General features: G+C 47.2%; 1 protein-coding gene across 3 annotated transcripts in view; it reads left to right on the top strand.

Moving 5' to 3' along the window:
- Window positions 1-25,504, top strand: part of TP63 (tumor protein p63) — a 93,230-nt gene that overhangs the window by 4,664 nt on the left and 63,062 nt on the right. For all 3 annotated transcript variants that reach the window (XM_065748503.1, XM_065748502.1, XM_065748505.1), the window contains exons 2-3: window positions 11,464-11,592; window positions 11,878-12,010. In XM_065748503.1, coding sequence (XP_065604575.1) covers window positions 11,464-11,592; window positions 11,878-12,010 — 262 coding nt within the window. The remainder of the gene's footprint in view (window positions 1-11,463; window positions 11,593-11,877; window positions 12,011-25,504) is intronic.

Below are 25,504 nucleotides of genomic sequence, written 5' to 3'. Positions count from 1 at the left end.
GCTGGGATAGAGCAGAAGTCCAAGTGACCAAAGGGTGTTGGGCCCCTTTGGGAAAGTGTTCGTAGGTACCACAGGGTGAGGGTAAGGAAGGGGGGCTTTGGTCAAAGAAGAAATTAGGGAAACCTGGGTTTTTATTTTGTGTCTTCCCGAAGAGCTGAGCTCTAAATTAGTTTTGTATCTCTCTGAAAACCTTCCTGGGAACTCAGAGTGGGAGACAGTGGTTATTCTGTCACAGAAATTTTGACTTCTGTTCAATTTAATTTTTGAGAATCTGAAGCCTCTAATCAAAATGGAAATAATTAGAAGAAAAAGGTTTAGCTTTAATAGATTTGTGAGGTCTGTTTGACTAGATCTGCTGATATTAGATACCCTTGCCTGCTTACATAGCTTCATGAAAACATCTGCACCTGTTCTTAGGACTTACCTATGTGATTTTAGTGTATTACTACAGTATAACAGACCATCTCCTAGTGGGCTTTTGCTGCTGAGTCATCTTCTATCAGGTGTTTGAATGCCACAGGTGGCCTGATGTGATAAATACTGATGCAGGGAGGGGAATTCACTTAGCACATGGAGCTATAAAGAGTGAGCAGGGGGAAGCCCTGCAGTAAGCCACTGGGGGTTCAGCAGGCTCTTGGCAACACCAAAAGAAGTCTGCTTACAAAACCTTGCCCTAGGAGGTTCAGTGTCTGTTGGGCAATGTTGGTATTCCTCAGAATTGATGCATGCTGAAAAAAAATGAATGGAAAGAAGCTTGCACGGTGCTGCTGGGTCCCGTAAGCAGCAGCTGTGTATGCAGCCCTGAATCAGCAGCAGTGGCTGTCTGAACCCAAAAAGCTGGCAAGGTAAAGCTATGGGCTTACATGGTCAGATATCACAGAATTGAAAACTTAAACAAGCAACACCTTTACATTTTTTTTCCCAAGTCTGTTCATTTGAGGATTTTATTCTTAAAATATGCAGGCTGGCAGTGTGATTCCTAATTCTGATGGAGCTGGGGACTCTGGTGTATTCACAGCGCTCCAGGAGCTCTGTGCTCTAAGATAATCACAAGCAAAAACCATAAATCACATTAGGTGTGGCAGCGTATTGATGAAATTATAGGGAGCCTACCCTGTAATTTCTTAACACCAGGCACAGTTGCACAAGCAAAGGTTCTGTGAGCAGGGCAGGAATTGTTCCCATACACGCTCACGGTGTTTCTGATAAGGAGTTCTCTTGTCCTTATCTTCCAGGACTGTAATCCACTCTTAATCCTTTGTCCTTCGTCTGCCCTGTCTAGCAGTTATTTTGTGGCATAGTGAAAGGTTTTTGCAAGTCCTTTTATTTTTGAGAGAATTCTCTGCCCTTGGGCTTAGCAGTAGCAACCTGCCACAGAGTTGCTCAATGTAGAAAATGCAGTCAGCTTTGTATTTAGCAGATCTCTTGTCCTGTAGAAGTATCACTGGTGGCAGGGTAGAAAATTGAGTGGTTTTTTTAACTGTCCAAAGCATGCTGAACTTAGCTGGTTGGCTGTGGGGGACTTTCAGCTAAACTCAGGTTTCTGGGCTGCCCCTAACTTCTATTTTCCTGGTGTTTCTCTTTTGCATTTTAATTATTTACTGAAACACAGGATGTTGCTCTTTACAGTTTCCTGCTTCTAAAGAGTTTGGGAGACTTTTAGCATTATTGTGACAATTTAATTTATATTTTTGTAAAATTCAGCCTTCCAGAGAGTTTGAGAGAGGGACTTCGTGCATCCCCCAAGCAGTTCATCGAGATAAGAATTTGTGTAACCAAAGACTCAGGAAGAATAGGTGCCACAGGGAGCTGAGAGTCTTACCTGGCTCAGCTCAAAATGTCACCAGCCTTTTGCAGCAGACAGTCTGAGACCCTCCTGTCCTAAAAAAGAACTTCATGTTTGCTGTCTGGAGAAGCTGTCCCTCCCCTCTCCGATTACATTTACGTGACGAAAGGCCCTGCCACACATAGTATCCCCGGTCTGAGGATCAACGAGGCAATGCAGGATTTCTCTCACTTTGCTTCCTCCTGGTGGGGGGCCACGCTGAGACCTTCCTGGGATGTCCCACTGACAGGATGTCCCATTGCCAGCTGCTTATCTGCCCGCTGTGCCTGGGGCAATCGCATCTAGTATAAATGCTGACTACATTTAGTGTGAAGCTGCACCTTGTGTACTGTGTTCAGTTTTGGACCCTTCACTCCAAGAAAGACATTGAAGCCCTTGCGCATGTCCAGAGAGGGGCAGTGGAGCTATGCTGTGTCTGGAGCACAATGAGGAGAGGCTGAGGGAATGGAGATAGTTCAGTCTGGAGAAGAGGAGGCTCGGGGAAGATGTTATTGCTCTCTTCAACTTGCTGACAAGGTTGTGGCAAGTTGGGGGTTGGCTTTTGCTCCCAGGTAACAGTGATAGGACGAGGGGGCTTGGCCTCAAGTTGTGCCAGGGGAGGTTCGGGTTGGATGTCAGGAAAAGTTTCTTCTCAGAAAGACTGGTGAGGCACTGACACAGCTGCCCAGGGAGGTGGTGGAGTCACCATCCGTGGAGGTGTTCATGTGGCACTGAGGGACGTGGTTAGTGGACATGGTGTGATGGTTGGACTAGATTATCTTCGAGGTCGTTTCTAACCGTAAAGATTCTATGATCTTGGCACTGGCTGCTCAGTGTGCTGGGTTGTCCAGCGCTTTCCTAGTGCTGGCCCCTCCTAGAGCCACACAGCATCTCATGAGAGCCCATGCATGAAACCCTGCTGCCTTGCTGAAGCTCTGATGTGCTTGGCTGAGTTATTTTACCACCTGTAATAAATCCAGCAGTTTCTCATCCTGTGTTGTGGTGTCTGTGCTGGCATGGCTAGTGAAACCTGAGAGACTCTGGCGGTGCTCAGTGCTGCAACGTTTCAGCAGACAATAGTTAGAAGAGGGAAAACCCAAGCCTCCTTGTTTCCTGTGGGAAATACTGAGAGCAAGCTCCTCGTTAACAACGGACAGCAGCGAACGGCTGAAGTTGTTATGAGTAAATGCTGAGCTTGTGGGAAAACACTGATAAGCAAAGCTCAAAAGGGGGGGGGGGGTTAATTCAGAAAGCCTCAGGAAGGACAGGTTTCTAGCCTTCAGCTCTTCAGAGCTTTATTTTCCTTTCTTTGTACCCCAAATCACTCCAGTGCAGTGATGAAGGCCTGTCATAGCTGTGCTTTGTAGTCACTTAAATATGAACTTTCTTCTGGGGTTGTTTCACAGTATTTTCTGTTGCTGTTCCTTGGTGCTGCAGGGGGTCGGATAACTGGAAGGGTGTGGGCTGCTTTGGGGGTTTCCCTTTGTCCTCCTGCCCCTCTAGAACAGAGCTGCCCGATGAAACTAGGGTTTCCTTTTTTAGCATGCAGCAGTATCTAAAATTGAGCAAGGTAAGTCTTTTTTTGTTTGTTTGTTTAGAGCAAAGGGATTTCTTCTTCTTCTCTGGTGGTTTTTATTTGTTTGTTTTCCTTTTTGCAATGGACTTGAGCGTTTCATGGCTGCTGAACACTTGTCTGTCAAGCCTACCTTGCAATTCTCATTTTCAAATTTGCCTTAAAAATACCTCTGAATTTCGAGGGCCTAGATCTTGCATTCCTGCTGTTTGCTAGAAGCCTTCCTTGCTGCAGCAAAGCTCTGCCCAGCAACTCCCACCTCTCCCTCTCTGCGGGCACCCCAAATAGGCTTGGGCAGTGGTTGGCTGGAAAGGTGAGATAGTGAATAACACAGCTGCAACATCTTTCTGATTGTTTTTTTTAACGCTTTTCAAAAGTGGATGAAGATTTAAGTTTTCTTTTGACATTTCATTTTGGAAAGTCTTGAGACACTGTTTCCCTGGAGATGTACTGGTTGCCAGCAGACCCCTGTGTGCTTTACAAAGCTGATGACATTGCTATAGCTGAGAAACTGAAGGACAAAGATGGCCAGGTCAGCTAGCAGCTGAGATAAAGATGGATGGGTGTGTTGAACCCCAGCCTTGTGCACCAGCCCTGGGCTTCCCAAAGAGGGTTGCTCAGGCTCCTGAGTGGTTTGCTGGAGGCTGTGAAGGCTCTGTAGTCCATACAAGCAAGCAGTGGGCAGAAGAACATCTTGTGGAGTGCAGGACGTTCCAGGGCTGACACCTTGGTCAGAGCTTTGTCCCTCTCTGCCCTTGCTGAGAAGGGAGTGGGTGTTTAGGACGTGCAGGAGGGCAGGGGATGTCTGTGGCTGAGTGAGAAGGTGGTTTCCAAGGATGGGTGAGAAGCTGAGGGTGGAGAAGGGGGTGTCCAGAGGTAAGTGGACGATGAGAGAGGTCTGGAAAAGTTCACAGAATGCTGACGGATGGAAGGAAAAAAAACCAGGGGTGACTTTGCTCCAGCAATTAGGGGATGATATCTCTAGTCCTGGCAAGGCCATTTGCTTCCTGAAGCCCTGAGGACAAAGAAATACCTCTGACATGTAGAAGTGGCCCCTATTGTAAGGCTGAGAATGAGATGCAGTTCTGCACTGCTGACATTCTGAACCTGTCTGGCTTCCAGCAGTGGTTTGCAGTGGGCTGTCCTGTGCCCAGGCCAGGAGCCCCTTGGCAGGGCAGTATGGGTGCGTGGCTTTTCTCCCCATGGAGCTCTGCTGCCCACATTGGGACAGGGTGCTGGTGTGGGGCCATGGTGATGTAATGTGCTTCAAGGGGATGCTGCGGGGCTGAAAATGCTGCATTCACTGTGGGCATCATCAAACACAAGCTGACTCTAACTGAAAGAAGATGATGAATGAGAGAAAATCCCCCATGTGTTTTTCAGTGTGGTGAATGAGGAGGACTGTTCTGTGCAGGCAGTTTCACTTTCTTTGCTGCAGCCCAGTTTTGTCCTAAAGGCTTGAGCAAAGAGCAGCCAGAATGCCAAACCATCCTTCCTCCACCTTTCCCCTCCAGTTACACACACAGATGTACCCAAAAGAGAAATTTAAGTCACGGGGAGACCAGTATGCACAAACAACAGACTATCAGAGCACTGAGATTTTTAAAGCAATGCAGTCAGCATTCCTCTGAGACGGATCTGTATGAAACATCATTCATCTCACAGCCGAAGCAGGGCAAATACAATACAGGCATCATTTGCTTATGGGCAAGGAAGAAGCTCTAGTCTTTGATGGATGCTGTAGGGCCTCAGCAGTGTCACAGGCTCCTTTTGCTGTCTGTCACTCCCAGCTCCCTCTCATGCCTCCTGGCTGCTGGCTTCTGAGATTAGGGCTCACCCTTTGGGCAGTCAGCCTCCTCAGATTTCTACTGCACGTCTCTTGTTGTTCTCTTTTCTCCCAGCTACCCTTCCCACGGCCACAGAACACATTCCAAAGGAAGCAGTGGATGCCCTGACCCTGGAGATACTCAGGATCAGACTGGACGAAGCTCTGAGCACCTGATCGAGCTGTAGGCATTCCTATTCGTTGCAGGGAATTGAACTTTAAATAGCTTTAAATGTCTCTTCCAACTCAGTGGTTCTGTGATGAGCCTAAGCTGCTGTTGCCGCAGCCTCCACATGGGCATGCGTTTGGGGCAGGGTCTCTGCTCGGCTCTCCTAGGGTCCGCTTGGCCGCACAGGGGTCGCCGGGGTGAGCGCGGTCCCACCGCGGGGAATTCCGGCTGACGCCGCCCGCCAGGCACACGCCTGTCCCGTGCTGCCAGAGCCCGCTTCCTCCCCTTGCACAGCTGTGTACTTCATTAGGTAGCGGAGTCTGCAAATCATGGTAGCGTCAGAATGCGGAGCGGGGGGAATTCCGGCAGGACGGGAGCTGCCAAGTTCCTGAGCGGCAACGATGGGGTCAGAGGAGGAGCCCCCTCCTCGCTCAAGGACTGAAATGCAACTAATGGCAAGATTTAGGCAATTAAGCGGAGTGCTCATCAACTTAAAACCTTTTGTTTCTTTTGATGCCCTTCAGTGTGTAACCGGAGAAGGCAGCACCCAGCACATGGATGGGGCTGCTAGAGCCAGATGGGAGGCTGCTGACTTCTCTGCTCTGTGGCTCGCTTCCCGACCAAGCCTGCACACTGTGACAACAGAGGGCTGATATGTGAAGGCATACATATTGTGCAGTTAACTGCTGAAAGCACCCAGAAAGAAGTTTAGGTGCTAGTGTGGACATCTGAGTTTGAGACCTGCTTCCACCCTGAGCTCTAAGTGTGGCTCACAGCATTTTGGCACCTGTGATTTTCATTCCTGGGCATCAGTGCCTAAAGATAAGTGAGGTTGGGGGTCTGTTACTCTAGGAATCACAGTGCCTACTCTACCCAAACAATTCAGGGCCTTTTTTGAATGTTTGTACCAAGACACTCAGAACCACTGAATTGTAGCATAGCTTGGGTTGGGAAATCCTACCCAGCCCCAACGCCCTGCCATGCACTGGCTGCCCCCCACCAGCTCAGGCTGCCCAGGGCAACCTGGCCTTGAACCCTTTTAGGGAAGGGGCACCCTCAGCCTGTGCCAGGGCATCACTGCCCCCTGCCTCTCTAATCTGCATTTCCCCTCTGTTAGTATACAGCCGTTCTCCCTCGTCCTGTCACTATCTGCCCATGTGAAAGGTCAGCCTCCCAAAATCACCAGTTCCCTTTTGTGCTGAACCAGCCTGGGATTTAAGTGACCGAGGCTGTATTTCTGGCTTGCTGAGTAACTATGAGTAATCCTGTGACCTCCTGGTGACTTAGTTTTCCCACAGGTAAAATGGGAATAATGACTCTGTCTTCCTTTGTAGAGCACTTGGAGAGATATGAATAAAATGAGACATCGCAGATAACATTATTTAGACATTATTAATTATTCATTTGGTTCATTTGTGTGATGTGGAATTGCTTTCTTCATACGAGCAGATGTTCTCTTTGCATCAGGGTTTCCTAAATTCTCTGCCACCGGCTCCTTTAGAAGGATATATACTGTGAAAAAACACAGTACCTTATAAAGAGAGACCTCTCTGGCCCCATCTGCTTGTCCACAGGATGACTACAGACCCAGTGACACCACTGAGAGCAGTCTGGAGAGGGAAGAAGCAGAAAGTGACATTCTTTAACTTGGGCAGCAAACAGAAAAAAGCTCCAACCTAGTCATTATGCTCATCCTAACTATGAATGATTTCTTCCCACATTTTGCACCAAGGATTTCTAATGCACAGAACTGATATGAAGCTCCACATCTGCAAACCACACTGACAGCTCCCAAGAGTTCACACATTGTATGGGGGGAAATGCAGACCCTCATAAAAGTAGCACCAGAGGTGCTGAGCTGCAGTGAAGCTAAGGAAGAGTGGAGGGGCTCAGATCTCTTGAAAGCCAACCCAGGAACTTCACCAAGATACTTTATTCATTTCTGATTTCCCCAAATGCTCAACTATTAACCTTGGGGCAGTTGAGAGTGTTGAAGCTACAGGTGTGTTTTGGAGGGGAAAACAAGGAAAACCACATTACCTCCTGGCTGTGACAGCCCTTCTTATTTTTCTAAGGAGATATTGAGCATATGTCACAGTAATACCAAGCTGTATCCTGCATCAGGTACCCACCCTGTAACAGTGAAAGTGGGAGACATCTGCCTTTAAGGTCGAGGCTACAGAGAAGGGTCTGAGCATGCTCTATATAAGACCCAGGTCTTGCTTTGTACAGGAGCTCCTGGCCTGCCCCACTGGTGAGTTAAGTTTTGCTCTTTGGGGTTTGATTCTTTTCTGTGAAAGGCTGCGTGTGATGAAAGATGGCTTTTTAGGGTGGGCAGTGTTATTGCGCTGCGATGGTTGAGTTTAATGTTTTTCTGCTGTTGCTTTCTGGTGGGGAAGGTAACTTTTTTGTTTCATTTTGTGGTGTTGCTTTTTTCTGTCCCTTTTCACACAAAGATGGAAAGGGGAAAAGTGTATTATGAAGTGGAAAGCATATGGGTGGAATGAGCCTTGTTTTCCTTGGGCTTTGCCCCTGGTTCACAGGTGTTGTGCTGAGCAATCAGGGCTATCTCAGGAGGGTTAGAACCCATAGCTCTAGGGAAGGACAGCCCAGAGCAGGTAGGCTAAAGCTGGTGAAAGGCAAATGCTTTGCTGGTTTTGTCTGCTGGTTTTCATTTGGCTTCCTTTTCTGGTGAGATGGGGAAGGGTTTTATTTGTTTGTTTGTATTAACTTTTTTTATTGTGAAAGTTAATGTTCCCAGGGAGGCTCTGGTGTTGGTCACTGTGTGGGCACAGCTGAAGGTTGCTGCTTTCGTTGGCTCTTGCTCGTCTGTATGATGGCAAACTGTATCAGCTGGGATGCAGCCCTGCTCTGGTGGCTTATCCAAGTACTGTAGTCAAGATGATCAGGAGACAGCAGAACAATTTTGAAGCAGGAGGTTTCAAAGATCTTGAAAAGTAATCTTGAAAAGTGTTTTCACCTATTGTATGTCTTGTGACTTTTTCCACTCCTGTAAAATAAGCAGAATGGGACTGGGGTAGCTCTCAGTGGGAGCAGGATCACTTTGCTAGCTAAAAGCCTTTCTGGGAGTCAGCAGTTGAGGAGCAGTTCTAGCCACCCCTGTGCTCTGGGTTAGATTATGCATCTCAGAAGATTTTAAACACTTTTTCTGTTAATTAAAGATCCCTTTATGGCTTTTAAAGGAGGAGACTCAGGGGTGCAATGTCCTGTTCAGCTCACAGCTTTATAGGGGCCATAAATCTTTCAGCAGTTCCGCCTTGGAGCTCTTACAGCTTGTGGCAAGCTGCCTGCAGGCTCCTTGAGCAGTTAGCACAGTGAATTAAGTGTCTAGTTTGTAGGCTTAAAGCAGAGGGTGGGCTAGGCAGGGCTTACTATCATGTTTTGTCTCATTCTAGTCAGTGGTTTGGTACAAGAGGCTGAGATCAGCAGTGTTATCTCCTGTGATGAACTTTGGGATGAGCGACTGCGGGTGAAAGGGGTGTTGTTTGAGCATCCCTTAATAAAAGGGCAGCTGGTAGGAGCAATTTGAACAATGCAAACTCCTGCTCTCTTGTTATTAGCTTCAGGCACTCAGGGATTATTTTACTGGGAGAGAAGTGGTTTGCTGGTGTGGGAAAGGACAATTCATTGCAGAAGTGAAGTTTATGCGTAGACAGATCTTGCTTAGGCTTCAGTCGCTGTTTTCTGGTGGAAAAGCAAATTTGCTTAATACTGTGGACTCTTTAATAGACAGAAGCTACTCTGCTGTGTTAAAGGCTGTTTGTTAAGGAAAGTGGCACCAGGTTTATATTTTAATACATGATGATAGGGAAGGAAACAGCTTTGCTTGCATGTGGGGAGTGTTGAAGGAGTCTCAGCTCTTAGTTCCGTGAAAGCCTTAACCAGTGTGCCTTTTTGGCTGTCAGGTAGATCTGCTGCAGACAGCAGCATCGTGTCACACAGCTATACCACTGCTCTGAGGCTTTTTGAAGGAGAGGCAGTCTCTTTTATGGCAACTTTTTGATGAATTTGGTTCCTGTGTAAGTAGCTGTGATGTAGCTGTCTGTTGTCACTACCTTGGGACTTAATTCCTAGTAAGTGCTAAGTCCAGTTGTGATCAGTGGCAGAGCAGCCTGTGGTCCTTCACCTCAGGGCCTTGCTGTATTGATGTTCTTCTCTAAAGCTTGTTGTGACAGTGGTGCTCAGCTTATTATAGCAGCTTCAGGCCAGGTCTGCAGGTCTGGGTTTCAGTATGGTACTCCTGAAAGTTCTTTACAAGATTGAAAGCCTGAAAGGAGTAATTTCTGGTATTTTGTAGGATAACTGCTGCTCTCAGAGGACTTGTGATTATTTATGTTTAGTGTGGGAACACTGTTATGTTGGTGAGAGCACTATTAACTATAGTGCTTGGGTGTTTAGAAGGTTTTTTTTTTAATCTTACGCAAAAAAAAATGGATGAATAACTGAAGTGATACTGAAGTTATCTACGCTGTGGGTGGTGAGGCACTGGCACAGGTTGCCGAGAGGTGGTGGTGCCCCATCACTGGAGGTACCCCAGGTCAGGCTGCATGGGGCTGTGAGCACCCAATGGAGCTGTAGGTGTCCCTGTTCAGTGCAGAGAGTGGGAGCAGATGGCCTTTAAGGGTCTCTTCCAACTCAAACAATTCTGTGATGTTTTTGACACGTGCTTAGCTGTTGTAGGGGCTAAAGCCACTTGATTTCTCTTGGCTTGGGAAAATGATCCGCCCTTTTTGAACAATGTGCAGGTTGTGGGCAGCAGAAGTGAGGAAATCCCTGCTTTTTTGCAGCCCCCAGTCATTCTGGAAGCATGAGGGGCCTCATAAATTCTACATAAAGAGCTGGATTCCTGCTCTAGCAGCAGTCAATAATAGATGCTTCAGGAATTAGCAGAGGAAAAGAACAGCTGTAGTTCGATCATCCCTCTTAGACATTTCTTGTTAATTTTTGCTTTTCCATACTTCTTGTTCTGACTGTTGTGCTAAACAGCACCAAAACGCACCAAAACAAATGTTAGTCTGATTCTCCTTGGAATCCATTTATAGTGCTGGCTGCCATCACAGCTGCTCCTGGGGCAGGAGCTGCTGCCGTTTCCTTGCATTCTGCCAAAAGGACTCCTCTACGAAAATTCTGTGGGGTGCCCTCATCCTTGTAGGAGGAAGAGCAGTCACCTGACTGATATTTAATTAGAAGTTGAACTGAGAGTTTTTCTCAAGTGCGGATACACTTGAGAAATTCCCCCATGCAGCCCTGCAGCCGTTGAGTATTTTGACCCGGGCGTAAGAACTGCTGCGTTTGAATTTAGCAATGGGGCAGTGGGATGAGAATGTGCAGCTGTGGAAAGCGCGAGTGCTCCAGCTTCGTCACCACTCCTCTTGGGCCCACCTATTTCTGTGAGGCTTGTGGGAGCTTAAGGGGATAAAAATGGCTGAGGTAATTAGCAGATCTGGCATCGAGCAGCTGGGGTAGTTCAGAAATGATTGTGGCTGTTAAAGGTGATGATGGTTATGGCTCTGAGCACTGAGAAGCAGGCACATCCTGATGTGATATAATTGAACTCCTTTATTGAAAGGAAAAAAAAGCATTTTTTAATATATTTTAGTCCAGGACTTGAGCTGCTGTGGCCAGGTGTAGAAGGAGTCACCAGATCACTTTAGGTTGTGCAATGCGGAGAGGGGAGTTTTGTGTTGTTCAGGTACTCTGTACCTGCTGCAAAATGCTTCCTGCTTCATGTGAGAAGGTTCATGTTCTGGGAGTAAAATAGAGAGGTTTTTTCTTCCTCTGGGATTCCTTATGATGCATCATCCCAGTAGATGCTGAGAGGTATTTAACTTATTGAGAGGAGTAGTTGAATTCTCTGTCTAAATACAGCATCTGCAGCAGTGTGGAATGTGCACTGTACAGCTGTGAATGTTGCAGGCATTCAGTGTGTCTCCTTTTTCACACAATAGCTTCTATTTATGGGTTTTTATCAAGTTGGACTCTTGCATTCAACATATCTTTGTGTGTTTTCTTTTTTTCTCTTTTTTTTTCTTCTGCTTTTCTTTTGTAAGATTTGTAGAAACTCCGAGCCACTTCTCCTGGAAGGAGAGTTACTACCGCTCAGCCATGTCCCAGAGCTCCCAGCCCAGGGAGTTTCTCAGCCCAGAGGTGATCCAGCATATCTGGGACTTCCTGGAACAGTAAGTACCCCTTTCAGTGGGATTTATGGAAGGAGGTGTTTAGGTCCAAGATAGCTCTGGTAGGGACTGGTGCTGGGATTTCAGTATTCTGTGCCTCCAGGCCCAGCCCTGCTCAGGGACCATTGCTAGTGTGGTGGGTGATGAAGTGGGTGCTCTCTAGAAGCAGCTTAATTGTTTTTGAGACTGGTTTAGTATGACACCCAAGTCCTGGGAACAGCCTGGCACATGCAGAGTTGGGAGGAACGGGATTTGGCCCATTTTAACTGCATTGTTTGTTCCTTGTAGGCCAATATGCTCGGTTCAGCCAATTGACTTGAACTTCATTGATGACCCATCTGAAAATGGCCCTACAAACAAGATAGAGATCAGCATGGACTGCGTCCGTCTGCAGGATACAGAGCTGAGTGACCCAATGTGGGTGAGTAGTGAGAAGGATTTCTTTAGCCCCTGGAGAAAGATGACTCTTTGCAGAAGCTGTTCCCGCTGTGTTGCCCTGAGACTCGTTTCCCCCTTCCTGGTGGAGCTGTGGCTGCCCACTCTGTCTGAGGAAGTTCTTTTCACTTTCTGTTGTCTTCTTCCCATGGTAGCTCTTTGGGAGTGTGGCTCTGCCAGGTGACTGTGGTGGTGGCGAACTGTGGTGCTGCTGCTAAGGTGCTGAGACTGTCTTTTTTTGCCTTTGGGGCTGCAAGAGGAAATAGGTTGTCTCTTTGCCTTTTCCCCATCTCCTGCTAAAGCAAGGGTAGCAAAGGGATGAGGTACGTTAATGTGTGGAAGAGCAGTCTCTTGTGTTTACCCAGATGCATGGCTGTCCCTGCTCTCTCCTTGCTTAGGACTTGGCTGTGTGGCCCAAAGGTTGAAATAGCTCTGAGCACTAAGGCTTGAGAATGTTCTTAACTTGTTTTTATCTTGAAGGCCAGATATAATTAAAAACATGCTTTCAGACCATGGTTGCTTTTTTTTTAAATTCTCCATCTGTTTTTCCAGATGGGCAAAGCTAGTGTTTGTAAGGAGTCTTGGCTATGGGTGTCTTGCCAGTATCCTTAGAGACTGGAATGCATATCAAACCCTGGTGGTTGCTGTTTCATTGCATTTGGCACAAAGAGTCCAGTTTCTTCTTTCCAATAGCTCTGAAGAAACCAGGTGCTACTCTTGCAGGCTGGAGCAGGAGGTGTCAGGCATTTGAGCTGTTTGTGTACTCTTTCCTGGGCCTTACATACTTCAGGGCAAAAATTTTGTGTGATTTGGTTTTAGTTGTTTTCTAAATGTTCCTGTTCCTCTTTACTTTTGTCCTGAGAAACTGGAGTTTAATTCCCTGGCTAATCAACAAGCATCTTTTGTGTTCAACCATGGTATGTTTGCAGTACTGGTGTTAGTGAGGCCTAAACTCAGAGGTTTGTGTCTGCAGGAGAAGAGCTCCCGGGTCACACTGACTGCGTTCCTGACTGTTTCTGACTGTCTGATGCAACTGCTGGAACAGGACAGAGTAATGTGTTCTACTTCCCTTGCAGAATTGGAAAGGATGAAAAGGTCACTTTGAGGTTGGGTATCTGCGTAGCTAATGTGATGCAGCTATACCAGCCGCTCCACAGAGAGATGGCTGATGTCAAATCTGGTTATCTCTTGCTTGGGGGTGGGTTCAGAAGAGCAGCACTAAGTGTGCAAGCCTGCAGTGTGAATCTGAAAGGATACTTCTCAGTTTTCCTGATACTCTATCAAAGCTGCAGTAAAATGGTGTCTCTTCAGCTTGTCCAGGAGGTGCTCTCTATGTTTGAGAGGGGGTATCTGCTTTTCAGAATGAGGTGGTAGTGTTCTGTTTGAACTAGTTATGCCCTCTTCGTATAAAACAGTCCCTGGTACTTTAAACTAGCTTTGCTCCTTCCATGTCTACACCTGGACTTGCTGTGTTGAGTGCTAACAAAGCCTTTATATCTCTGGCTGCTCTGAGCTGTCAGCAATGCACAGCAGCAGCTGGCAGGCTTCCTTGAAGCCGTTGTTCAGAGTCTCCCTCTCCTGTCTGCAGCACAGTGAAACATCAGTGGAAAATCCCTTCATGTCCTCTCTGACCACTGCTGGAGTCAGTTCTGGGGCTGGGAGAGCAGGACAGGAAGCTTTAGCTGTGAAATTATTTCTTGCTTATGATGCCAGCCTTCCAGGAGGCATCTCTGAAGAGGCCAAGCTGCACGGTGACATCTTTTAAGTGTTTTTCACCCCAATGATCAGCAAAAGGGGGAGTGGGGGAATTCCATCCTGTCCTTACCATTACTGTAAGGCAATAGTTCAGATGCTGCTTGAGTCTGGGTGTCCCCATGTTCATTAATAAATCGTCTAGTTTGCCTTCACTGGAAGACAGAACCTTCACTCAGTTGAGTGCTGCACAAAAGCCTTCACAAAGCGAAATATGCATTGCAAACCTGTGCAAACAGCCTGTCTTTTAAAAGGAGGAAAGCTCTTTTTATTCCCCTTAGCACCACCACCACCTCCCTATAAATTTGCAAACATCCCTGACAGGTGACAACTCCCCCTTGCAGAGAAGTCTGTGTTTGCTTTGCTGTTTCTGGGGCTTGCAGCTTGCACTGGCAGAGAATGTGTAGCCTCAGGCAAGGTGTTTGCTGTTTGTCGGCTTTAATCTGAAATACCTTACAACCCTCTTCCCCTCCAGCTTCTCTTTTCCTTTGGATAGCTTCAGGGCAAGAGCTCCCCTTGCACCTGTCTCTCTGTAACCTCAGCCATGTCACTCCTAGACACGAGGTGCTGCACGCAGCTGATTGCAGCAAAGAGTTGAAGAGGGCAGATAAACACAAAGGAATGTAGCAGAAACAGAGGGGCCTTGAGAGATGAACAGTGAGATCAAGGCAGAGTGCTTTTCATTATTAGATCTGTCTCGGGAAAAGAGTGAAGCCAGCTTTTCTCTGAGATGTACCACCATGTGTGATTTGAATAGGTTCATGGTGAAAGAAACTGGTTTATTCAAAGAAATTGTCCTTCTGTGGATTTTAAGGTGATCACAATTCAGCTTTAAAATAAGCTTTGTGCTTTCATGCAGCCTGTGGCTGAAAAATGAAACTTCCAGCCTTAAAAGATGTTCATCCTTGATCCCAAGAGCTTTGCTGGCAAGAACTGTGACTCTACTTTGTTTTTGATAGTTGCCTGCTTGCAACAGAGCTGGTAGGGTAGAATGGGCATCAGTGTTCACAGCAATACCCCAAGAAACTGTCCCCCTGGTGGGCTGCTAAATGAACATGGGTCCTTCCCTGCGGAACTGACACTAGTTGTGTTTATTGCTATGTAAGAGCAACTCTCTGTGGAGAGAGAGAGCTGGAGGAGAAGGTGGTGACAAAGGAACCCCTAATGTCTGAGCTACAACCCTGACTGTTACTGAAATGTGAACTTCTCATGCTCTTGTTGAAAAGGAAGAAATATTCTTCCTGCATCCTGTGAAAGAAAGGAGTAGGAGAAACTGGTGATCAGCATTACTTTGGGGTGAAAAGAGCTGGAGGGGACAGGAAGAGAATTTGTGGGTCTAGTGTGAAATTAAACAGTCAGCAGCCTTCCCCTGGTCTCGTGCCTTGTGACCAGCTCTTTCACAATGTCCTGTGCAGCTGGTTTCTGGATGCCTGTCTGTGAGGCTGCTGGCTGCACCTCTTTCTCTCCCATGGCCTTAACCACAGGCAGGCTGGGAAGCCCCCAGCAGAAGTCTACCTTCCCACACAGCAGAGCAGAGAGGCTGGTGGTCCCTTGTAGGCACAGGCAGCACTTAGTATCTGCCATGGCCCTGGCGTGGCATGGAGCTGCAGACACCCAGGAAGGTAAGTGGTATGTGCATCCTATGGGCCGCTGTTGGGCTTCACCCAAGAAGATGCTGCTCCCTGGCCTCCTCCATGGCTAGGATGGAGCTGGTGGCTGTGGGGCCTGCAGTGGGGTAGTGGCCAGCTCCCTGAGTTGCAGAGGGATTGGTGCCTCCAAGGTGTCTCCTGTGGTGTTAGAAGCCAGGTGATGTATGAAAAATAGATTTCTTTGGACTGATGGATCTCCCTGGAGCTGGGTGAGGAAGGGTCTGGGGGCTCCTCGAGGAATGAGTGTGTGGCAGAGCAATAACCTCTCTGTTGCCCTGGGGCCCTCATGGCTTTCCTTCATGCCTCAGAAGTGATGCTAGCTAGACCCAAACAGAGCTTCTCTGGGTTAACATCTTTAGCAGAAGGCTTCCTGTAGAAGTGTTATCTTTGGGGTTTGCAGAGTCTGGAGATGTCCCAGTGTCCTGCCTTTGTCTCAGCAGCATGTGGAGGGCTCTAGGGACCCTGAGGGCCCTTGCTGATGGGAGCAGGCGTGCTGTCCTGAGTGATGGAGCAGTTTGGCCCCCTCCTCCAGGTACATACCTTCCTTTCGTGGCTTGGCTGTCCTGAGTGATGGAGCAGTTTGGCCCCCTCCCCCAGGTACATACCTTCCTTTCATGCCCCTGAGCAAGCCGTCTTCCTCAGCCCCTTGCCTAACCAGTTCAGTGGAATGCTTTTTTGCAGTCAGTTGCTTTGGTCAGAGTTTTCTTAACCTGTATCTATCTGTCCCTCCCCACAAATGGGGGAGAGAATTCCTTGTGCTTATTTATTTATTTGGCCTTCCTCACTTGCTGCTGTCATGGGTTCCTGCTTTGCCTTGGTTCCAGCACTGCCTAGGCACTGCTGAGCTCCCACTGCAGGGCTGGTGATGTGTGCGCTTCAGGCAGGGAGGTGTTTTGGGTTTGAGTCTGCAGCTCAGGCAGTGGGTGTCTCAGGCCTGGTGATTTGAGAAGTTTTCAAAGTGCAACGTGTGGTTTAAGTGACACCTTCAGTTCTGTAACCTTGTTGCCCAGGTCTAGATGGAGTTAAAAATGGGCTGTGGGAGAGGCAGGATGCAGCCTGTGTAGGACACGGCTGTGTCAGTGCTCTCAGCCTTAGCCCTCACACCGCAGATCTGGGTTGATATTTGATGGGGCACAGGAGGCCTTTTACTAGATATCTTCAACCTGCTGTAGGCTCTTGGAGGAGCCACCCTAATCAGCTTTTGCAGGGTAACTGGAGGCCAATGGAGCTGAGGTCCTTGAGTAGCTGGTGGCTCTCTTTGCCACACTCTTAACTTTTAGCATTGTATAGAATAGTTCAGTAACTGTACCCTAAATTCCTGGCTTTATAGGAGCCTATCAACTGTTAACGATAGGTCAGGATCTGTTTTTTGTAAGCAAGAATGCAATGGACAGACAGACAAAGTGGGCCCTCTGTCCAGAGTGGTTTGTAGTGCCTATTGCATCCAAACCAATGCTTTAATATTAAAGAACAAGCTCTGATCTCTGTTAGTTTAATTGCTTACTTAAAAGTAGTTTGTTTGCTGCATGGTAATGGCTAAGGAAGAGAGTGGAAAATGGTGACAGTATGGTGAGACTGTGGGATGAGGATGATGTTTCTGTCCAAATAGCAGGCAGGGAGCAGGCACGGTATGGCTGAGTGATGCAGGAAGAGTTTGTGCAGAGGCTGGCAGTTTGTCATGTGTGCTTCCCAGGGCTCTGGCAGGAGCTGTAGCCCTGAATTTTGTTGGGAAATGGTTTTGCACCTGGTTGATAAGGCTGATTTGATAAGTCAGTGAAGCAAAGTGTGTTGTGTGGTTGTCTGTTTCCATACTTAAGTGTTCCCAGGTTGACCATGGAAGGGAAGGAAGGACTTCTGTACAGCACAGATTCATGATCAAAGCTTTTATTACAGTCTGGTTTGTGCTTGAGAGAGTTTGAGGTCTGCCAAGTTTCTCTTCTGTGTGGGTATTTATTCGTTCCATAGCTGTGCGAAGAAAGCTGAGATTATGCAAAGGCATTTCCATAATGAGCATTATGCTGTTGGAAGTTTCCCTCTAGCACATCTCATTTGCAGCTGAACTCCCAGGCTCTCCTGATGCAGACTTGGTTCTGTGACACTTCTGAATGTTTAATCTTGTGCAGCATAGGGTCCCTCCAGATGATGTAATCTCCACACTGAGGGCTGCGGATCCAAATCCAGAATTGACTCATTCATTCAGATAATGGATGCATATAGAAATGCACCTGTGCACTCCATCTGTGCAAAACAAGGCCTGATGAGTTCTCTCATTCTCTGTGTTGTAGTACTCTGAAGATATTTCTGTTTCTTTGCAGTAATTTTTTAATGGCTCCCTTACCTGCCCTGGTTTGCCCTGGTTCTGACTCACTCTTTATGTAGGCATGCAACCAGTAAATAAGCATGGTGATACTAAGTGCACACATACACACACACATTTAATGCCACTTCCCTCAGTTCTTCATGGTATTGGAGAGAACAAGCAGAGTAATGTCTGCTCTGATACAGACCATTTTGGAAGCATATTTACAATTCCTTTAAATATTTCTACCCTCTTAGTACCTTTAAATTCAGTTTGGGAGGGAATAAACTCATTTTAAGCTAAAAAGCACAAGCCTGCTCTGCTGGGAATGAGCTGTGTGGTGCTCTGCAGTGTGCCATAGTGTGAGATCAGGGCTGCTGTGGCTCCTCAGCAGGGCTGGCTTTAGATCCCCAGCTCCCCTTGCAGAGAGCAGCTGAGGTGGGAGAGTGTTGCAACTGCAAATCCTGTCATCTATCTGCATGCAAATACCACAGAATAAAAGAAGCAGTTGCTTCAGAAAGTGTCCTTCCCTAGCAGCTAGGCCTGCCTCCAAAGGTTTCCATGGTGCTGCACGTGTGCCTTGCGTAGGTATGGAGCAGTGACGTGCTGGCACTAACTTTGCATCTCTAAAAAGTCTGCAGAAATGCTTAATTAAAAAGGATCTTGCTCTTAGAACAATAGACTGCAGGCACTTGTCTCCAGAGTAAACTTAAGGTTTATGCTATTGTTCTGGGAGATTCATAGTACAAATATCTATCTAGTTGATAGGATCCCCCCCCTTTTTAACTATAAATGTACTTCCAATTTTATTTATTGTGAATATTTTGATTGGGTTAGAGTCCAGAGCAGTCTCTTGGGCAGCTGTGAACAAAGCAGCTGAATACCAAAAGAAGTGGAGTGGCCACCCCCAGAATTCATGTCCGTCTGGATTAGTTTTTTTTCCATCAAACGGAAGGAAGGAGAGAAATAAGGCACTTCTATCTTGTTATCTGAAAACAGGGTGGTGAATCGAGCTGGTCACCTCCAGCCAAGTGAAAACCTTGCAGAGCTTTGTGGAACCCCTTCATGTGAGGTGGGATGGATGGATGGAAAGCACATTACAGCCCTTTTGCCAAGCTGTGGCACTGCCTGTGCCGATTTGGTAGGGTGCAGGGCTGCAAAGCAGTCTGTGAGTGGGTTGGAAGTTCCCTTTCCAAAGTGGCTGTGCTGCTGTGGGGTGTAACTTTTGGTTTTAATGACTTCTGTTGCGTTAATTAGGATTCCTGCTTTGAAGGAAGCCTGGTGCATCCAATGTTTTGCTATGTGTTGCTTTGTCGTTACAGTTTCTTCCTGCAGTTCTGTTAATGATGATTATTTTTTCCTCTGATACTTTGTGATGAGACTTGTGAGCTAGATAATGTTTTCCTCCAAGCACCTCTGCTGCCTGCTTTCCACCTCGCTGCCACTGATTTGATAGCATTTAAATTAATGAGTGAATTGTCAGGCAGTCATGGAAAATTAAATCAGTGTCTGTGAAGCATAGATTAAGGAGTGCCTTTTGGCCTTGGTTAAGTTCACTCACAGCTGAACAGGCTCTTTGCTAATCAGCATCTGAAGTAGCAGAGGTTAATGAAAGATCAAAGGAGTTTTTGGCAATGAATGTAACTGTCATCTCTAAAACATGAATTTGTCTCCAGCCTGTTTAAACAGAAGGAAAAGGTACCCCTGAAATACTCATCTTTCTCTCTGCAGACACAGCTGGGTAAGATGGACCTCACCACAGTTTCCAGACTGGACTAAACAAGTCTGAAATGAGAGTAATGATAATTCTTCTTGGGCCAGATAACTATGGCTGTTCACTGCAATGGTTGCTATACCAGTGGCAGATATGGTGTGTGACAGCATGCAGGGGATACCTGGGTACTGGTCAAGACTATAAAATTAAACATTTCTGCACAGGGGACATAAGGAACAAGCAGATTCCCTGGCTGGGAAGGCTGCAGCAGCACTCAGGTGTCCTGCAACAGGAGCTAAGAGCTGGTTAGCCCAAACATCGGGTACATAGTGGGTAATGGTGATGCACTCCTGTGTGGAGCTGACAGCTGCAGGGTCAGGGCTTAGACAGAGGGTTTGGAGACTGATTTCAAATTCTTGTAGCCTGATGGCTCCTTAAACGTTAGGGTATTGTACAAGGGATAGGGGCAGGAATCAGGCAAGGCAGTAGGGACTGCTTTTATTGTGTTTGTTAACAGTTGTGCATTTCCTGCGTGTGATCTGTAGTTTATACATGATAAGGGAAGAACAACACTTTCCCCTCAGCTGCTTGAGCAAGAACAAACCTGATCTGTCAACAATTGCTTCTCTCCTAACTGAAAACAAAGACTCCCTAATCTGTCGCTATCTCCTGTTTTTTTTCCTTGTCCCCAGCCAGAGCACTCTGTCCCGTGCTGAGATGCAGGTTTGTGCTGCACCCACATCTTCCTCCAGCTGGAAGGATGGGGCTGGTTTTGCTGCTTGAGACTTAAGAATCTGACTGTAACTCCACAGAACTTTCTTGTGTAACTTTCTTTTTGCAATATTTTCTTTGATGAGGAAGGGAATGCAAAAAGGTCGAGCAAAATTACAGCTTGAGCACTGAGTGCTGTCACTCAGGCAAAAGTGCTGCTGGTGGCAGGGACTTGAGCTCTGAGCCATGACCCGATCTTCCAAGTGTCTCCTGACCCATAGTTTTGTACTTATCAGTGAACTAGTATCATCTCAGGCCAGTGGGTTTGCAGGCTTGTCAGCTGCCCTACAAATGTTTCTGTCTGCAGGAGGTTGTTTCCTTTTGTCTCTGAGCATTTTTAGCAAAAAGTAACTCATTGTTCAAGAGTTACCAAGGTACAAAAATGTAGGGGAAAAAAAGATGGATGAAAGAAAAACCAGGAATAGAACAGAAAGCTTTTTGATTAATAAATGATCTAGCTGCTTTTTTCCATCTTGTCGTACTCTGCACTGGGAGGTGAGTCTGCTGGCTTTGGTGGGAATGTCTTCTCTCCCTAGGAGCAGGAGACAGGATTGGAAGGGTTGGATTGTGCAGCTGGTAGGGAAGATGTGGGGACCTTACATCATCTTGGCTGGAAAGCTGGATCTTTCCAGAGGAGTGTCTTTGCTGCCTTATTAAATGGAGCTCAGCAGCCCGAGGGCAGAGTCCCTGGGGGCTGCGTGTGTCCTTCCTAAACCAATATTGCACAGCGGTTGTGAAGAGAACTGGTTTTGTTTCACAATTCCTTTCCACCTTCCCTCTCCCTGCTCCCTTCATATAGCGTTATCTCCTGACATGATGCCATTAACTCTCTAATTAGCCCTAGGGGTGTTCTGGAGAGATAACGAGGCTATAGGAGCTCAAATAAGCAGCGTGTGCAGATGTTTACCCAGGGTCGGAGGGCAGACCTGTTGTGACAGCCGATTGCCTTGGGGAGAGCATGCACCTTTTGGAAGGGAGAAGCTGATCTGTGCTACAGGCAGACCAGGAGCAGGGCTCCCCTCCTGCCCGCAGCATGTCGGTGTCTTTTCCCTGCATTGCAAAATGGGGGAAAATGCAGTTGGAAGTCTTTGGAATAGAGGATTCTTGAGTAGTGAGTGTGATCAGGTTATGTTTGTATCTTGATGTCTGTGCATGAGGCCATGCCCAGTTGCTTTGGCTGGTGATGGGCAAGATCAACAGCATCTCTTGGGTATTTTTTCTTCTGAATTTTGCCTTGCCATAACGCTTTTTAAAGGGGGAAGTCCCTGTTTCCATATGCTCTTTTCTTCCTTCCTCACCTCTTCTCTTGGTTTCAGCAGTGAAGACCAGCTAATCACCTCTGCATTGGTATTTAGGAAGGAAGGGTGATTTTTGTTTTTGCCTGTTATGGTTTGTCATGTGTGTGTCCATAAAGTCTTCATAGGGAAAGCTCCTAAAGCTAATTGACAGAGGCTTGGTTTTGAACATTCAGCAGTTATTCAGATGGGGGGGGGGGGGGGGGCGTATTCTATTTTTTCCTCCTCCTTCTGTTATCTCAGTCTTAATTTGTAAACATTTCTGAGCCGAGTGGATGTCACAGTCCGCGGTGACGCGGTTGATCCAGCTGCTATTTTTACAACAGAGAGGAGAGGTTTGAGCAGACTTATTTCCTTTGATCTGCAGGAAATTCTGCGTGAGCCACCTAACAAGCAGGCAGGTGTGTGTATCCCCCCATCCCCTCCAAGAAATTACACAATCTCCAATTAATTCTACAATTAAAGACTTGTGGCAGTGATGTTTTAAACTGTCATGATTTACTACGGTTACCTTGCATTCAGGAAGGCTTACTGATGATTTGCCAGTGGCACCAGGCAGAGATGCTGGCATGGATTGTGTAACAGCACGCGGAAAGAAAATTCCAAAGAAAAACCTAAATCAATGATTTGACTTGGCTGATGCCTCGTTCTGGAAACCTAGGGGTCTTGTTTGTGTATTACTTTACTTTTCAGCATACCAGTGGGGGCTGCAAAGCATTGCCAGAGGCTTTCTGGAGCAACAGAGTCAGACCTGGGAGGGTTGCACCTGAAACTTTCAAATCTAACTAGCAGTGATTATTTTAGGTTTCTTAAGGTATTGAAGGTAACTTTTTAAACAAAGGCAAGAGAGATTTCCCTTCCCAAGGCTGAGCTGCATTGTTGTTTTTTTTTAAGTTCAGTAAGCAAAGCCAAGTTTTAGCTCCAGGCTTTGCAAAACCCAATGCTTTGGGTTGATTTCTTTATTTCTTTATTTTCTATTTTTTTTTGTTTGTTTGTTTCTAGAAGAGGAAGGAATGAGGGAAGCTCATTGAACTAAAAAAATAAAGTTAAACCTTGTTGCTCTGGCCTGAATGTGAATAGAAGTATTATATCAGCAGGTGGAACGAGGGCCTTTGTCACAAATGGTTTGCTTTAAATGGTTTGCTTTCTTTGATTAATTGATTGGTCCAGTAAGGTACAACCTCTATCTACAAGGCTGGTCTTGCCTATGACTTTAGGCCATCACAGTTGCAGCAGTGCTGACAGTGTTTTCCTTGGAAACCTGTTCAAAAGGCTCAGATAAATGAGTCCCATTGCTGAGAAGTGAGTGTGCAGTTTGGAGGGGGGCCCTTGTAGCTTTGTGCATTAGCCCATTTTAGCATTTAGCAATATACAGTGGCCATCTTAACTCTCCAAACTGATGGAATCTGTGAGATGCTGCCTTGCTGCTGTTAGCTTGCTTTTTCCTCTTTAAGAGGAGAAAATCAAATACATATGAGGAGCTTTTTTCTTTTTTTTTTTTTTTTTTGAGTGCTGTCTTCTGCATGCAGCCTGGGAGCTCTGGGGGGTGGTGTTACCTCCTGCCACCCGTGCCAGGGTGACAGTGACCTCCTTTGTGGCACCTGGGGATGACTGATCTGTGAAAGGTCACTTGTCCAGCATTCAGTTCAAGATGATTTTGCAGGCTGATGGCTTCTGAAACATGGAGCTAAGTTGGGGCTGTGTGTACAGAGGGCAGGGATTTGTGCTGACATGTCAATTTATTCACGCTGTATACATTTCTCCTCGTGTTTGACATGCAGATCTCCTTGGATAAACGTCTCCATATCTCTGTGTAGTTCATCTGGGTGTTGCTTCACCCACAACCACCTCCAGCCACCTGTGGGACAGAAGATAGCAGATACTCAACACAACAGTGCTGCATTAATGGCATGGAGCAGGAGGAAAAGGAGGATCTTATGAGTTTCATAGCATGACTAGCAAATGGCATTTTTGCAGTGGCTTGGGAGATGCCTGTGTCTTGCCTTCCTCTGTGCTTCCCTTTCATAGCTTCTGAACAGTTTAAAATCAGTATCAAAACCAAACCCTGACAATATGTAGGAGTCAGAATTGCCTGTTGTCCAACCCAGTCCACTTCCCACTGCTAGGCAGCTGTAACTCCGCGGGTGACTTGCAGCTTGATGTCCATTTCTGCAAACTTTGCAGTGGTACTGCAGAGTGACCTGCCCGGCTAACGGTGCTGTGGCTGCTCCCTGCAAACCTCGTCTGTATCTTTGGATTAGCACATATGTGGTTTTCTGGCTTGTACCCATCTCAGGTGAGATCACGTAAATGCACTGAGCGCAGGCTGTGGTTCTGGGAAAGGTGAATAAAAGAAGTGAAGGGGCTGCAGCAGTCTCTTGAGCAGTCCCTGCAATGTAGGAAACCAGGCTTTGTGCTAGTGAGGATGTGTGGAACTCCAGCTGTGCTGAGTTCTTGATGCTGGGGAGGTTTCCATGCTAATCCCTTTTCCTGGGCTGTGCTCCCCGAGGAGGAAGGGGTAATGTGCATGGTAAGTGTTGGCAGTGTGTTGCTCTGGTGGCCAGCGATGAGGCAGCTGCACTGCTTTGCATGGTGAGGAGCTGCTGCAAGGTAGAGAGGGCACTGTGTTCCTCTGCTGTTTGCTATGGTTCCTTTCTGTGTATGGTTTTGTCCCGTTTTTATCAGAAAAGAAGCTCGTGGATCTGTGTCCTCTAATCCTGGGTGGCATGAAGACAGGGATGGCTTCTTCTCAGCATCCTGCACTGACAGAGACACCTGGGGCTCGCAGCAGCACAGCCTGCATACACTGATGTCCCCTCCTTACGTGCCCAAAAGTATTGGGGTTAAAGAATGCCTAAAAGTGAGGGAGTTGTAACAGAGAGCAGAAGCAGCTCCCTAGCAGGAGGTATTGGTTGGGCTTGGGCTGCAGCTTTGCTAGTGACCTCTGTTTCCTCCCCTCTACGCAGCCCCCCTTGGTCACTTGCTCACCGAGGCTCAGTTTTCGTTGTGTACAGCCGCAGCAGTGCGGGTACTTAGCAATTAGCCACTGGTCGGCTTCACAGCGTGTCCTCGAAGTCTGGAGCACCGTCATTAGGCTGGGAGGGCAGCCGGCCGCTCTCAGATCTGGATGTTCGGTTTCCTCTCTTCCCCCCCCACTTCCCCGCCCCTTTAAGCGGTGTTTTGTTTCCCCTGCTCGGATGGATCTCGCCCCGCTCTTCCCGAAGCGGAGGAGAGGAGCTGCCTTTTGTTCTCCTCGTGCTCCCCACGCGGGGCGAGGCGGTGGTGGTGGATCCCACGCGCGGCTCGGGGTGGTCTGGCAGCTCTGGCGTGGGACCCTGGGGTGGGCTGGGGGGTATCTGCTGGTGGGGCCGTTGGCAGCAAGCAGGCGGGCAGATGGCTTTCCCCACTCCGAGGTGTCTTTCTGAAATCTCGAGTCGCTGTGGGTGCAGCGCTCGGGTGTTTTTTAACCAGCAGTTTCTCTCACGTGTGAACTCAAAATCATGGGTCCCTCTGGATGAGTTGCTTTTCTGATTTTTTTTTTTAACCATTTTGCTTATAAGTGATGTTATTTGAAAGCCTACTGCAGAATTAGAAGCAATTGCAGAGAAGGGAGGAAACGTAGCTGGAGAGCAGCGGCGTCCCGTGAGTGTGGATGAAAGCACGTGGATGACGGAGCATGGGGCTGGATTACAGAGCGAGGATTGCTGCTCAGAAAGCCCCTCGTGTGTTTTGTCCAAAAGCTGTGTGCTGCAGCAGCCCGGGTTTGGCTGTGCTGTTGCCTTGCTGGTCTCCAGTGGTGCATCTCAATGCCTTCCTGAGCAGTCTGGGCTTTGGTAACAGCCAAGGCTGTGCCTGAAGAAAACACCAAAGTCTTCAAAGAAAATAAATAAATAGAGATTCTTCGGAGCAGCTGCTTGGGAGCAGCTCTGCCTTTTGAGTTTCTGAACTTGTAGAAAAGTGACAGGGGAAAGTTGTAGTTTCCTTTCTTTTTCTTTTTTTT

Source organism: Cyrtonyx montezumae, unplaced genomic scaffold (assembly GCF_038088225.1).
Source record: "Cyrtonyx montezumae isolate F1298 unplaced genomic scaffold, pur_monq_1.0 scaffold_5, whole genome shotgun sequence".
In the NCBI taxonomy this organism is placed as follows: Eukaryota; Metazoa; Chordata; class Aves; order Galliformes; family Odontophoridae; genus Cyrtonyx; species Cyrtonyx montezumae.
Note: the sequence above shows the minus strand (reverse complement) of the source record. Positions and strands in the feature narration are given on the sequence as shown.